This window comes from Pelmatolapia mariae, linkage group LG6, assembly GCF_036321145.2.
Source record: "Pelmatolapia mariae isolate MD_Pm_ZW linkage group LG6, Pm_UMD_F_2, whole genome shotgun sequence".
Classification (NCBI taxonomy): domain Eukaryota; kingdom Metazoa; phylum Chordata; class Actinopteri; order Cichliformes; family Cichlidae; genus Pelmatolapia; species Pelmatolapia mariae.
The window spans coordinates 19,044,632-19,060,096 of NC_086232.1; the positions used below are offsets into that span (position 1 = coordinate 19,044,632).

At 40.4% G+C, this 15,465-nt stretch overlaps 1 protein-coding gene across 2 annotated transcripts in view; it reads right to left on the minus strand.

The window, feature by feature from the left end:
• Positions 1 to 1,018: 1,018 nt before the first annotated feature.
• The window catches only part of hhip (hedgehog interacting protein), a 37,707-nt gene continuing 23,260 nt past the window's right edge, over positions 1,019 to 15,465 (minus strand). For both annotated transcript variants that reach the window (XM_063476095.1, XM_063476096.1), the window contains exons 8-13: positions 15,101 to 15,219; positions 13,798 to 13,921; positions 12,890 to 13,035; positions 11,576 to 11,657; positions 3,553 to 3,701; positions 1,019 to 3,371 (exon numbers count right to left, since the gene is read on the minus strand). In XM_063476095.1, coding sequence (XP_063332165.1) covers positions 3,175 to 3,371; positions 3,553 to 3,701; positions 11,576 to 11,657; positions 12,890 to 13,035; positions 13,798 to 13,921; positions 15,101 to 15,219 — 817 coding nt within the window. In that variant the 3' untranslated portion in view covers positions 1,019 to 3,174. The remainder of the gene's footprint in view (positions 3,372 to 3,552; positions 3,702 to 11,575; positions 11,658 to 12,889; positions 13,036 to 13,797; positions 13,922 to 15,100; positions 15,220 to 15,465) is intronic.

Below are 15,465 nucleotides of genomic sequence, written 5' to 3' on the forward strand. Positions count from 1 at the left end.
GTGAAAGGATGATTTTGTGGTCTGATTATTGAACTGCTTCCTGTTGGAGTGCTACCAAATTACTCGCTGAGGGACTTCGTCATTATGGTCACTGTCTGACTCCAGCTTGAATCAACACAGTGTTTGGATTCCTCCATCAGCTGAAGTCACCCAAATGACTGTGGTGAATGGATGTGGATAATTAATGGGATTGTTGTTATTTTACTTTAACGGTTAGTATGTAATAGTTGGTACCACACAGTGTAAAAGATGGGTGTATCCATCTACCACTGGTTTCTGGCATTTTGAAGCTTCCATGCTAGCATTTTGGCTGCTGCCCGTTTTTTTTTTTTGGTAGGGGTGCAAAGCACACACACACACACACACTGGTTAATTAGTGCTAAGTGAATTCACACAGTGAAATGGTTCAATTTAAAGACGCAAAGTAGTGGATGAGGCCTAGCAGATGCTAATCACCTTAACTTACCTGTGTAAGGACACCTGTCAATCAAAAACACCATGCCCTTAACTCAGTTATCCAGCTGGATGAGTTTAAATATAAATCATCACACTCAAGACTTGTTATGTGGAACACACTATCCACACAGGTCAATACTACTTTGTACAATTTTCAATACTTTAACTTGAGTTTGAGTTTAACATGGGAGTCTGTGGGGACTGACTCCCTTTAGGACCCAGCCTGAAGTGGCACCCACAGAGCTGTAGTCTCCGTTATCGCCGCATTGGCTTCATTTTTCATCTGTGAAGGTTACTCCTTTTTCACCAAGCTCTGATTGAATAGGGAACCCTTTAATGGACGTACCACTCCTTCATAAGTCATTCATGAAATGTTTTCACTCCTAATAGTTACATTAATAGTTATGTTGCTCCAAGTTGCTGAATTTTAACTGTTAAAATTTTTTTATGGAATGGTTTACACTATGAACTGATCAGAAAATTTATATGAGAAAATAATTTTAAAAATAGATACTTTTTTAAACATCTTAAACAAGAGAGACAAATATTTCAGACATGCTATACATTTTAATAGACATATTGATATTTCTGAAGAGAAACCAAGTTATCCCTACTTTTATTTACAATACAGGAATACAAAATTGTCACATACAGTACAATGGTAAAAACAACATAGAGAATTTAAATAATTATTTTATTTGTGTAACTACTTAAATAATGAAAATGGTTATTCTATTCACACCACGCCGTCTCAGCAGCTACAATGCAACTTTCACATTAAGTGCTAAAAAATTATAATTTTCCATTTTACAGCATGAATTCCTTTTTGATGTTTTAAGACCAGGTACAGTTGTTTTATTTCAGCAAACACAAGGAAAGCAGGAGATGAACAACAAGCACATCATTTATGGCCACTAAACTTCAACTGACTAAACTTCAATTGAAAATCAAGTTATTGAAACTAGATTTTCAAAATAAAAGCTGTGGATAAAGTACAAGGATAAATATTTTCCTTAAAAACGGTTAAAACAACAGCTGTCAGTTCTGGGAAGACTGGCTTTACGGGTAGTGAAGAAGAAAAATAAAAAAATCAAATGTTCTTATTAGGATGAGTCTCCGGTTTAAAAGAATGCATCTATATGCATCTGTAATAACAAACACATTCTTAAAATTTCTTGCCTTACTCTGGAAATGCTCACAAGAGAATTTGAGCTTTCTTCCTCAGGTTAATGCCAGCCCTGCCTCTGAGCTCCTGCCACACTGACTTGGTGGCCTGTCGGGATCTTTGATCATCTTACTACAGAAGCACAATTCTGACTGTCTTGCTGTGGGGATGGGGGTGGGTGGGTTTTAGATGAGCTTCACCAACTGCTCCGAATGACTATTTGCAGGCACAGACATGCGTTACTTGTACTCTGGGCGAAAAAAGAAAACATCCTCACGTGTCTTTTATAAAAGCTGCATATGTATAAGTACAACATGAAATGACATGAACTGACGAGCTTAGTGTAAAATTGCTTTCTATAAACACCATATTCTCCCATATATTATTACGCTTAAAAAAATAAACCCTCCTCTATGATAACAATAGTAATGCTATAGATTTTTTTTGTAGATTTTTTCTTGTATTGCTAAGTAGGTAAGCTCTATTGGAAATATACATCAGCGCGTTTCATCCCTTCCCTTTGTAGTTTTGACTTCAGCTTTCTGCTTCAGTGTGTGACGCAATGAAAGGAGTTTGTTAAACCATACCTGTGACAGTGTGCTGTGTGAACGTGTGGAGCTGAAACTACTCTCATTGCGCTTTTAATAAATGTTGAAATTAATTTTGAATAAAAAAGTGAATGAAAGGAAAACGATACAGTGCATGGGAATCGAACACTCTGTTCAAATTGTATGAAACTGGCGCTGACAAAGTACAATGTTCTCAACTCGCTCATTCCTACGTCTGTGTGTAGATCCTCTCTGTACACTGATAGCAAATGAGTGATACGTTCTTTATACTGTAAATTGCTGTTTATGACAATGTACCCACAAACTGAACACAACATAAATGAGTCAACACAGCCTTCCTCTTGTTAGTGCTTTTGGAATAGTAAAGCAAAAAGCACTGCAGGCTCTATGAGACGCATGCCTCGTGCTCACAGTCTGAGTACGTAGACATTTATTTCTTTGCTAGGTTTTCAACGGACCGTGAACACAAACTGCATCTTGAGCCACCCAATTCTGAATCCTTAATGAACTCCTGAATAATCAACTGTCTCCACTGAAATGCCTAAAACTCCATTTTTCGTAAGGCAGCATAAAAGTCTCGGGGTTTCAACAGTCCGCTCCGGCAGAGTTCCTGTTCCTGTGGAGCCAGTGAAGGCGTTTTCAGAGCGGCAGAGGAAATGTCTTAGTGGAACTCATCAATCAGCTGTCTGCAGGGCTCTCTGAAATGTGAACACGGCTTGGATGCCAGGCCTGGTGCTCAGGAACAAGTAGCTTATAGGTAAGGAGAGGAAAAGCTTGGTATGGTGATGTGGTTTAAAAGCAGTCTGATGGGGTCCTGCATGTGTGTGTGTGTGTGTGTGTGTGTGTGTGTGCTTGCCCGTGTGAATGTGAGGGGAAATTAAGAGGCCACATTTAGCAAACCTCTTTAAGAGTCTTTTGAGGGCGAAAGGTAGATGTGTGTAGACTTGAGGATGGATGATGGGGAGCGGCCCCCTCCGTGCACCACTATACGACGTACTTGGTCAGGTCTAAGAGGTACGAGGTCATGTCGATGATGTGGTCCACTATCCCGCTGTTCTCCTGGTCGTTGGGCATACCCCGCTCGCTCTTCTCACACTGGTTGCCGGAGTAGCCACTCTTACACAGGCACTTGTTGGGCTCCACGCAGACTCCTCCATTGCGGCAGGCTGGTTCACATTTGGCTACAGTCACAGGGTGTGAGAGAGTGAAAACACTTTAAATTTTGTTTTATTCAGACGTACTCTGATTTCTGATTAGGAAAATTATGGCAGATATTACTGAACATCATTTCCACATCTGGAGTGAAAGAACACGTCGATGTTGGTCCATGTTATACGCTGAGGGTGACAGATGCACTCTTACCGACTCGGCAGAATTGTCCTTCCCAGCTGGGGTTGCAGCAGCATTTGCCGGTGGGAGTACAGCGGCCGTTCTTACAGTGTCTGGAACAAGCTGTCATCAGCAGCTCCGGTGGCTCCACCTGATGCTGGCACTCCTTAGGGGTGTAAGGCCTGCACCAGTTGTTAAAAAACACGGAAGAAGACAAAGTAAGTATTCGGCAGACAGAAGCCTCTCAATATGGTGATTAAGCCACAGCGACCGAAAACAGACAATAACCTAAATCTGTGTACGACTGTTTCATTAAGACAATGTCAACTTTTGGCCATGATGCACATTGTGAGAATTTATTATAACCAAATAAATAATACAAGACATTTCAAGTTAATAACCGGAGAACATATTTCAACTCTTAATAATAATAATAACACGTAATCAGCATTGTGTTGATTTATGAAGGGAAAATGTGGTTTAAAGGCATGTAGCTTTGGTATAATTCACTGTTTGGATGACTGCATGTCAAGAGATGTGCGATATGTTGTTTAAATTCTACCTATTAATCAGCATCTGCCTCAAATGAATGAACTGCTGTTCTGTCCAAAACAGAAATCAGTCGTTCAGCGTCCACGGGTCGTTTAATTGGGCTTACACAAGTCTGTTTAGAGGTTTGAGCCTCGCCCACAAACACATTTAGTTGCCAGATCACAACAGTTTCTACAAAGTTTCACGCAACCTTTTAAAAAATGTCCTGTTAAACAAAAAGCTGAGACTAAACAAAAACAAAACACTCATCCAACTCATACTGGCTGAGCTACACAGTAACACTATACCATGATTTAGGATGGGACTGTAGGAAATGTGTTCTATTTAAGCATCTAACACTTGACTGTGATGTATTGTGGTAGCTATTTATTTACCGCAAAGCTATTTTTGAATTGTACAACAAGACAAATCTGCCATCGCACGCTGCGTCCGTGATCTCAGATGATTTTCGAGCCTATCAGGTTTTGTTGATATGTAACTTAAGTGGGAAAGCACTTTTGAAGTGAGGGACTTTAAGATGTAAACTTTTAACCTGCCAAGTTAAAAATTTATGTATTTGCTCCTGAAGGAGGCGTGTGTTTCTTTTTCCAGTGATATGCTGTTAAAGTGACGGGGGCTCTTTTTCTATGTATTACCAATTAATAGCAAGTTAATATTGAAGCGTGTAGTTGGGACATAAGCCGCTTCATGTGTGGTTGTTTTTGTTTTGACTTCTTATTCGAAGAACGAAACGACATACGGGGTTAAAGCACGGCTCCCACAGATATGAACACGGTTTGGAAAATGCACACAGACACAAACAGAAACATCTCCACACCATATGTGTCAAGTTTGAACACCAGAGAAGCATATTGTGATCATTCCATATTAAGACAAACATCCAGACACGCACATCAGCAAATGGGCTGAAACAGAATTATTTCATATCACGCTCCACAAATCTGGAAATAATACAGTGAGTGCGTAATCAAGTTCGAATGTGAAGCGTCTGTTGGTGCCTATTACCCACCGGCCCACACACACACACACACACACACACACACACACACACACACACACACACACACACACACACACACACACACACACACACACTTGCTTGTGTGTACATTTGTGAAAAGGAGAGAGAGGAAGAAAAATAGATGTGTAAACATTTCTGCTGTACTATGCTACAAAACATTGTTGGACATTAAGGCGTGCGCATATGTCTGACACACAGGCAGGGTAACTGGACTCTTGTGGACCGGTGCTGGTATGAGAGGCGTGAGCAGTGAGGTCACTGAATGTGTATGTGTGTAATTCTCACTCCACGAGAGGACGGGTCTCATCAATCATGGCAGGGGAGCAAATGGTCAATCAGCAGGAGAAGCCAAAACTAGATTGAAGACATACAACCAGCAATTTGTATATTAAAGCTCAAATCAGCTATTTTTAGAATACATATTACTTCCATCTGGGTAGCTGTTCCTATGGTAGTCACGTTTTACGTTACAATAACATCTCAGAACTTATCATCAGTCTTACGATTGTGCTCTGTCCTGTTTTACCTGTCTCTAAGAGCGAAGGCTGCCTGCAAATGGCATCAATAAGCTTTTCCTCCATTTCTGTCAGAGGTGTCATAAGAGTCGCTCTGACATGTTTTGGTAATGCGGTGTAAATGCTGTTTACTTTGTGTTTTTTGTGGAAGCACCATTAGATACTCATTCTATTCTGCTTTGGTGAGGTGCTGATCACCTGTTCCAGCAGTCGGTACTTCAGTATAAATTATTTTCATTTTACTTGCTGTACAGATTTAAATGAAAGATGCAGTTTTATTACAAAAAATACTAACAACTGGGGGATAAATACACTTGATTTTGTGCATACTAATTATATATTTGAAGAATTTCACAAATATATGTTAAATAAAGAAAATCTTAAATGCTCATTCCCTGATTTGAAAAGTGTGCTGCAGGTGTTCTGACAGACACACTGCCTGTGTGTATGTGTTAAAGTTGCTTTAAATTTTGAGGATGGAGTGGGGGTTGATTCCCATGCTCCCATCAGCACCCAACTCCATACTCCATCTCTGCTGGCTTTTGTTGCTGCAGGCTGCATGTAGTTAAAAAAAAAAAGAGCAAAAGAGGGGAGAAAACAGAAAGAGAAGGAGAGGGAGAAAGAGTAAGAGTCCCTAGAGAATTGGGGGGCTGGTCTGTAGCTAACACTGTTAATAGCAGGCAGGGGTCAGCAGCGCTACTAAACAGCCTGTACGACTGCCAGGGTGGCTGTGAAAACAGCACCTGCTGGTAGCACCACTTGACAAAGGCAGCTGGGTCAACAGCCACTGTGGGAATTTATCAACTTTGGGAGGGGTGGCGTATGTGTGAGAGTGAGGGAGTGGGAGAAGGCGATAGTGCTTCCACAAGAGTTACAAGTGGAGAGACAGAAAGAGAACAAATAAAGTCAGAGAGTGGCATGAGACACTGATCATGCCATAACTGAACATAAAACAGAGCGAAAAGTGACAAAGCACGCAAGCACAGCTGCAAAGATAAGACACAGAACAGGGCAGATGAATGCAGGATCAGGTTCTTTGTGCCCTCTCTTCTTCCCTTACGTCAGCTAAACATTAACAGTGACCATCCTTCAAGTCTTCCATGTCGAAGGAGTGCGAATGCTCTGCCTCAAACTTGTTGTCAGTGTGTATCTGTGTTTAGCTTGTTAGCTCACAGGATCTGTTTGATTGACACGAGGTGTATGTGAGAAAAGGGCTATGGAGTGGTGTACACTGTGCACTCTAACAATGGCCTAATCAAACGGCCCAGTGTGGTCTCTTTTGCTGTTTTGTCATCCAACTCCATTGTTTGGGGGCTCCTTTTGTAGCTTCTTTCCTTGTTTTAATTGTGTAAGAAATTTACTGTGTATTGTAGGAGCCAGGGCTATTCAGTGGGACTAGCAAGCAGCTTTGTCAAGAGGAGGACCACAGCGGAGATGTAGGAAGATTTAGGAGGGATAGGAAAATAAAGAAAAGACTTTTTTTTCCTGTAGCGTGCTGGGAGCTGGCGTGCCACACATGCACACAAGCTCGCATGTGCGTGTGTACCCACCACCCACATGGTTTACATCTATGCGCACAACACACAGAAAAGCACACATACAGATAAATATATCCACGAAGGAGCACCCGTGGTCTCCTTCCTCAGCACATCTAGTGATTTGTGACTTCCATGTCTAATGCAGTTCATAAAGGAGGTCCCAGGGCCCTATTTGAAGTTCACTGTGTCTTTTTAAGGGCTCTGCTCACTGTAATTCAATCAGTCTAGCTTGCAGCTGACAAAACCCGAACGTGTGAAAAGTCCTTCTCAATACTGCTTTCCCTGTGACGAGCTGCAACATGAAGAATGGCAAATTGCATTTTGTACCAGAAAGCAGCAGGAGATCTGGCTCTATATGTTAATTAAGCTCCTGCCAAGGACTGACCGTAGGAGCAAGGTGGGGGTGCAACGTGGGGATTCTGAATTATGATGTGATAAACATGTAACTTTACTGTATGACCCTCAGAACATGTAAAAGGACATAAAACAGTTTTGTTCCTGGCACAAATATAATGCTTTCACTGTACAAATAATTGTTATTAAATGCAGACTCAGTGGGACAAAAAAGAAGCAAAACCCAGGCCCTGAATACCTGGAGTATGTGCAGTTCGAGGCACACTCAGGAGTGCAGAACCAGGGTTACTGATGTATGTTAAAGACAAGCAACAAAGGGTGGAAATTACATTTAACCACTTTGCTGTGGAAGGTGAAACATTAATCATGCTTACACAGATACCTATTCTTATCCTCTAAACTCTAAGGTCCTCTCATTGATCATTAAACCACAACCACATCTTACAGTCACCACACTGAGATACTGTCAGTAAAGACATTAATGATAAATATTAATGCATATTTCTATCCCACTGCAACACCAAAAACAAGCCGCGCCTTTCTACATTCTTGCTTTCTCTCGCGTACAACCTCAGTCACACCACACCCATTCGGCATGTTTCAAAATGCATGGTGGCCTATTTATTATTGGAGGGGTACTCCAACTGACAAACAAATACCTAAAAATGAAGTCATTTGGCCAGGATGTGTTTACACAAACACTGCTGAGGGATTTTATGGTTGATGTTTCCTTGTAAGCCTTTACCGCTCCCCCTAACGGTTCCTCTTTTCCCCACTCTATGTTCCCAAACACAAAGTTGATTAAAACACAGCGTGAGATGCTATACCGGGCCACAAAAACCACAACACTCTAAAACAAACCTCTGTCTGAATGGGCTTCAGAGTCCAGATGTCCCTGCAGTAGGGAAGAGAAAAGAAGGGAGGACCACCAGACTTGATAACGTGCTGGGGTCAGACACGTTAGCTACCCTATTCATTTTCCCCCCTTTGCCCCCTCTCTCCATCCTCCCTGTAACAAAATCCTAATAACGAAGCCAGAGTGTATTAGGAGTCAGGACTCTAACACCACAGGGTCCACATAGACTAAACAAGTCCAGTTGATGGTGGAAAGAACTGTTCTCTGGGAGAAATGCGTCCAGCAGCCATGCCAGAAAACATAAATACGAAGCAAGCCATCAGGGCCCCCTTTGAAACATCTGTGCTGTAATTAACTGTGCTAATGCCTGGGTGGCACTGCCGTCACCCAGGAATAATAAGATGTGAATATGTTTCTATTGTGTTCTTTCTCCTCAGTATGCTTATGCTACTTTATTTACTTCTCTTAATCACAAGCCACTCATTGACTTGAACCGGTAGGCCTACAGGATCTTATGCTCTCATCTCCCTGCAAAAGCACTGATTAAAAAGATAAAGCACAATCACTGAGTGGGTTTGGCTTGAGACTTTATATGCAGTTGGTTTGAATTACAAAGTCTTCTTATGTTTGAAGTGATTTCTGTACTGCAAATATTTCGGATCGAACTTTTTATACATCCCTCTTGTATTTTTGTGGGTCGAATTCATTCCGTTTTCATATTTCCTCATCTTGAGTGACAAATGTTTTTCACATGTACTTGGCTCTCCAAGCAGAGTTTATAGATCTATCACTATCAGAATGATTTCTAATACTGCGATGCATATGGTAAGGATTATGACATGGTGACATGTACTGACATATAAATGATGAAGCTGCACTTGTGCACATGTTCCCTCCACAGCTAATTAAGCATTAAACTGGAAAAGAAATGGATTTCACCTCCCAAAGGGAAGTAGACGTGTGTGTGCTGGAGGGTTCGAATCCACCAGCCAGCTGGGGCCTTCCTGAGTGGAATTCTTTCTCTGCCTGCGTGTTTGAGCTTCCTCCCACGGTCCAAAGATATGCATGTTAGGTTAATTAGTGATTCTAAACTGGATGTAGGTGTGAATGGCTGTCTGTCTCTCTGTGTTAGTCCTACAATAGACTGGCGACCTGTCCAAAGTGTACCCCACCTCTTCCCCTATGACAGCCAAGATAGACTCTAATCCCTCTATGACCCTGAATTCAATAAGTGGAAGAAAATGAATGGATAGTATATCTACATGGATATTTTGGCTATACAGAGTATGTCCATATCACCCTATTAGTGGTTAATATGTTGAAATGTCGCTACTTGACAACAGGTGTCTTTGTCTTTTCCCTCACACTTACCAAAATATCACTGTCGCATATTTAGCATCTAACCAGTAGACAAAAGGTGAACAAAGCAATAGAATCAGTGCTGCTAGCAGTGTTTTTCTAAGCAAACAATTTGAAATGCTATTCTTTTTCTCCAGTAACCACTCAGCATCCATTCTGGGAAGCTGTAATGTGCATAAACAATTCTACTTGCAGGAATGTGTGTAAGCAGTGAGGATGACACTCTTATTCAATGTGATGATCTGTGAGTAACTAAGATCTCATAATATGCCGTTAGGCTCATCTAAATTTCACAACAAAACAATCACAGCATGAAAATAAAGCTGGTGGTTTACTGTAGTTCTTCCATCTGTAATAGGCAGTCCTGATTAGGGGTGTTAACGGATATCCTAAATTTGATAACATGATCCAAAAGGAAAAACAAAAAATAAACACCTGCCACGCGATTGTGAAACTGATTTTATATTGTTGAAAAAGCAAGAACTACTGATAATATCTTTGTCCCCGCTGCACAGATTTCCAAAAAGTGGCTTTGCTAACAGTGAAGTATTCACCTGCATTAACACTTGGTGTGCAGCAAGTCAGCAGAGGTGGGTGGGTACGAGGATTGTAAAAAAAAAATAAATATATATATCAATACTAAGAAACTAACTGACAATACAAAATTAATACTGATTAGATCATCTTTAGCAATAGTATTGATATCGGCAGACACACAGACACACACACAGTTATCATAGATAACTGCACAGAACCTAGCAGTTGTCTACAAGCATTATCCATCTAACTATTAACAGTTACCTTATAGCCACACTAGCTGTCTATTATCATTACGAAAGAGGCTAGCAGCTGTGGCTAATATAAAAAAAATGATAACCTTAATGCTTGAGCAAACATCCTGCCTGTCTGTAATCCTAATACAATGAGTTCATTTACCACGATATCACAAATGTTTGTATCTAGAAAGTATTGTGTTTCTTTTGTTTTTGATCAAAAATAAAAATATGGTGCCAAGTCATGAGAAGCGCAGTGCGACCTCAGCCAACCTTACATGTTTACCTTACTGTATTTTCTTTATGTCTGGCAACCTAAAAATGCTGTTATCACTGATGTTATTAGTTTTATTGTTCTAAGAGGAAGTGTAATTTTTTTTCACTGTGATATCAAAAATTGTATCTAGTATTTAGAATATTTTCCTGGGTATAAGTGTCAAGCTTGAAAATCAAGTATCGTGACAACCTTAGTACATACAGCTCTTGCTGCTTCACCCTTCAGATATCATCCTCCTGAATGATTTTTCCAAACTTTAGCTGTGATTTTGAATTCATGATATCGGTTAAACAACTTCACACTGTTGAATTATTTGCTTGTATTTTTTAAATTTTTTAACCTCCTTAACTTTTTAAAGCTGCGTTAATATGCCTAAAACAGTTAACAGTAAGAATTGGCTAATAGGCTAATAACATGCTAAGGTAACAATTATAATTGCTGTCTAAAAAAATCCCAAATTCTCCAATACTTGGGAACGGCTGTCCAGCTTGAATATACTGGAAAGACTCTGTGTTGTTGTTGACAGGAATCACAATCAACACTTTAGGCTACTGAAAATGTTGTTCAGACTAACTTGAGTGAATAACTCAATTACAACCTTTGGGGAATGAGTTTATAACTAAACTCAACTCAAGAGAGAGCGATTTACCAGTAGTTTTGTCTCTCATTGTCTTGGTTTGCCCTCTTGTGGACGTAATGCAGGATTTTTTAATGAATAGCTGAATGTCCTCCCCACTAAGAAGGAATCACTTAATCACCGAACAACTAACTACATACCAGCACAAATTACCAAGGGACTTCCTGCTTTTACCTTTTCGGGTCCACCAGCTTGTAGAGTTTCCCGCTGTGTGACTGCACCATGCTTTTACTACTTGCCAGTATGTAGACTTCACCTGCAAAAGAAGAACAGTTAAGTGGGAATCCCATCAGCATCATCTGCATGAAATACTTCCAATGTCCGAACAACTATTCAGCAGATCCCAGTGCCAAACTAAAGAAGAGACAAGACAAGACAAGGAAACACAAGAAAATGAAAAGGGAGGACATGAGGGGGTTAGGAAAATGAGTGTATCACAGGCTTCTGCATTTCTGCACTTGCCAATGGATTTTAAAAAAGAGTTTAATGAGACAATTGGATACTCATGACTGGGAACCAGGCAGATGATTTAATGAGGAACAAGCCTGCAAGAAAATTCCATAGGGGGACAAATTGTAAACATGTGTCTGTGGGGCCTCTTTTTTGAGACATAGGCCTGGCCCCTGCTGCAATTCTTGCACCACTTGCAAATCCTGATCGAATACAGAAATCTTTAAATATCTCATCAAACAATAACTCCAAGACCTGGCAACAACTGTGATCAAAGATTTCTGATGGCCGGGCGAACAATTTACATCATGTGTTCATTTTAATCAGAAACATCAGAGCTGACGGTTTACAATTCTTCGAGTGTGTGGTGGGGATCCAACTTATAAAACTGTCTTCTGTCAGTTCATTTCAGGTTACTCTGCATATATTATCTTAATCTTTAACTTGCCCAGAGAAACACTTAACACATGTCATGGTGGCACAGTAAATTAAGGAGGTTTTGGAAGATTATGACTATCCTACGGAAATGACAACTAACTAAGATGTTTGGACTACTTAATGAGAGGCCTGTTGGCTTTATCATCCATCCATCCATCCATTCATATCTTTATCAGGGTTGTGGGGGGCCTATCTCAGATAACATAGGGCGAGAGGCAGAGTACACCCTTGACAGGTCACCAGTCTGATGCAGGGCTAACACATGCACACTCCACACAGAAAGGCCTTGGCCAGACAGTGGTGTTGTGAGGCAACAGTGCTAACCATCACGCCACCATGCTGCCTGTTTTCAGATTTTCAGTGATGTTTTATGCTGTGGTTATGTGTGTTATGTATGTATGTGCTGTACACACAGACACACACACAGAGTCAACAAGCCTTCAAGGAGTCATGGATTAAAACCCTTGCTTCAGAAAATATGTCATAACATAGGTCAGGTGTAAATCTAAAGAAAGATCAGCGCAAGAGAGAAAAGAAACAAAGATAAAAGATCTCAGAAGCAATTACATTTTTAGCTTTTTTATTAATTGCCATACTGACCCAGTTCATCCTCTCCAAAACCCAAGATGTGTCCAACAAGCATAGTGCCACAGGAGTCAGCTGAGCCCAGGCACAGAGCTTTTTCCTGCCACTCTTCACCACTCGCTGATGTGGAAGATGTAGACTTCTGAAGGATGCGAAGGTTACTAACGTGAAAAGTAAAATTACTCATGGTAAGTGACTGCAGACTGGATGATACTGTAAAAGGTTTAGTACTACATTTGTGCACAGGGGAGAAAGCAAAAGAAGTAAACTGTAGTAGCATAGTACAGCATGGTTCATGACCCATCTTCTTTTTCTACACCATGTCCCACATGGTGTTATTTAAGAAGTCAGCCTTTAGTTTCAAAACAAACATCATGCCGGAGCCTTCACTTTGCCACAACAAAATGCTCCCAAATTGTAATAAGGCACAGAATTAACCGACCACACATTGTTTTAAACATGGTGCCAGCTTGCGATAATTGGACGGATTGGGGAGGGGACACACTTTACCCCCTTTGTTTACTCAACTGTCAGTGTTTGACATCAGCAAAACAGAGAAAACCAGAGAAACCAGAGAAAAGTGTGAACAGCACAGAGAACAATGTGTAATCTCCACTGACACTCAACGGTCCGCGCTGTCGTGGTGACATGGGAGGAAAACATAGAGCTTGTTTTCCTCCCATGTGGATGAACTTGGTGTTTACACTGGCACATGCTAATGCAAAGGAAATAGTTTTTAATATTAGAAGAAAAGTCATGTTGATCTTACTAAGTCATAAATCAACTCTGGGAGGATAAAGATGTTAGGAAGCCTTCAAAATATGGATTTTTGTCATCATGTAAACAGTTAATTCTTAAAAACATACAGCTACTTAAATAGTCTGTTTAAATATATTAATCAGTCATTTCTTTACTGTACTTACCCATTTTTATCTCCAAAGACATAACTGCCATAAAGTCTCCTAGACTGACAGCCCCTGTAGATGAAACCCCCCACAGGTGGTGCTCCACCACTGGAATGCAGGTCATAGGCAGAGGGCTCATTTTCTAGTGGGACAAGGAGACGTAGGTCTTATTTAGGCACTTCCAATAGACTCATAGATCTACTGCCATTCATCTGTAACGCCATCACAAACTGTCTGCATGCATGTTTTATCCCAGAGACAATCTCTTCCGTCTCACTGATGTTGCAGGGATTGTAATCTACTTAACTGCTTTTCTTGATTCATGCACTGGTGTTGTTTTGTTTGTTTTGGAATCAAAAACATAGACCACGTTCATCAGACATAATTGCTGTGTTGTTTATATGAAACACAAAAAAGAGGAAAGAGGGAATTCTAGATTTAAATCGGACGTGTTTTATCAAAACTGGAAAAGAATGTATTGATCTTTTATTCAAAAGCGTGATGGTGAGGCAATGTGGCACATTTACTGGATTACGGTTTCTTGGCAAGGAAAAATATGAATGGAGGTTTGCCGCCCTTAAAAATTTATGATCCGAGACGGGGTGTGCTCATTTCCCAACCGTAATCACTTTGGAGTTTGGGTAACTGGCTAAATCGGGCATCAGGCCAAGAGAGAGGTGGTCTGTGGCAAGAAGTGACATTTTCAAACGGAGTGAGAGATCAAAGTTAAGGATTAACTGAGCGCAAGGATAACCTGCCTCATGTATTTTGGAACAAAGAGCTGTAATTTGCTTTTTGTGGAAAAAGGAAGGATAAGCAGTGTAAAGTGCTGCTGTTATTGATTATTTTCTCAATGTGAGAAGAGCTAGATTCCTCTCAGCTGTGTTTTCAACAGCGCTAAACCATCATCTAGACAGTTATTATTGTTGACAGCTTTAAATCTTACTTGTGGACACCATCTTACATTCCACTGGCAAATCGACACACCACAAGTGGGGAATATTTCTGGATCACATCATTTTTACATTTAACCTTCACTGTTTCTGCACTCAACCTGGTGTGTTTCTGAATCTGTTGCCAAAACATTGTTCTTACAAAATGAAAGACATTCATAAAAACACATGTCACTTTCAGGAGAATAAATATGAAAGGTTATCCAGGATGTTAATGTATTTTCACTTCTTTCTCAGGATGCAATGCAATCAAACAAAACTCCAGCAAAGACTGTACACAACTGGCTATATTAAAACTCCTTCCAAACATGCGAATAAGGTAAATATTGTGAACATTTTTGGAAATTCTCATGGAAATTGTAACTCACCATAATCGCCCCCCTTAGTAATTTCCAGTATTCTTCCTGCTGTTGTGTTTCTGCCACTGGCATCTGTACAGAGGATTACAAGACTCCCATTGTCTGACTGAAGTCGATCCACTGCACACCTACAGAGCACAGCGTGCCAGGAATGAATATAACATAATTAGAAGTAATATCCAAACACCAAACAAATAAAAGGTGGCAATACAAGTTTTCTGAAACTAAACACAAGCACAAAAAGGAAATTTGCATGCAGTTGATTATTTCTGTATTGTAACAATGCATCTTGGTAAGAACTTTTATACCGTTGGAAAGCTTGTTTATTTCCCATTAATGCTAGTGCTACATTTGTTCTGGGTTGAGCACCAGAG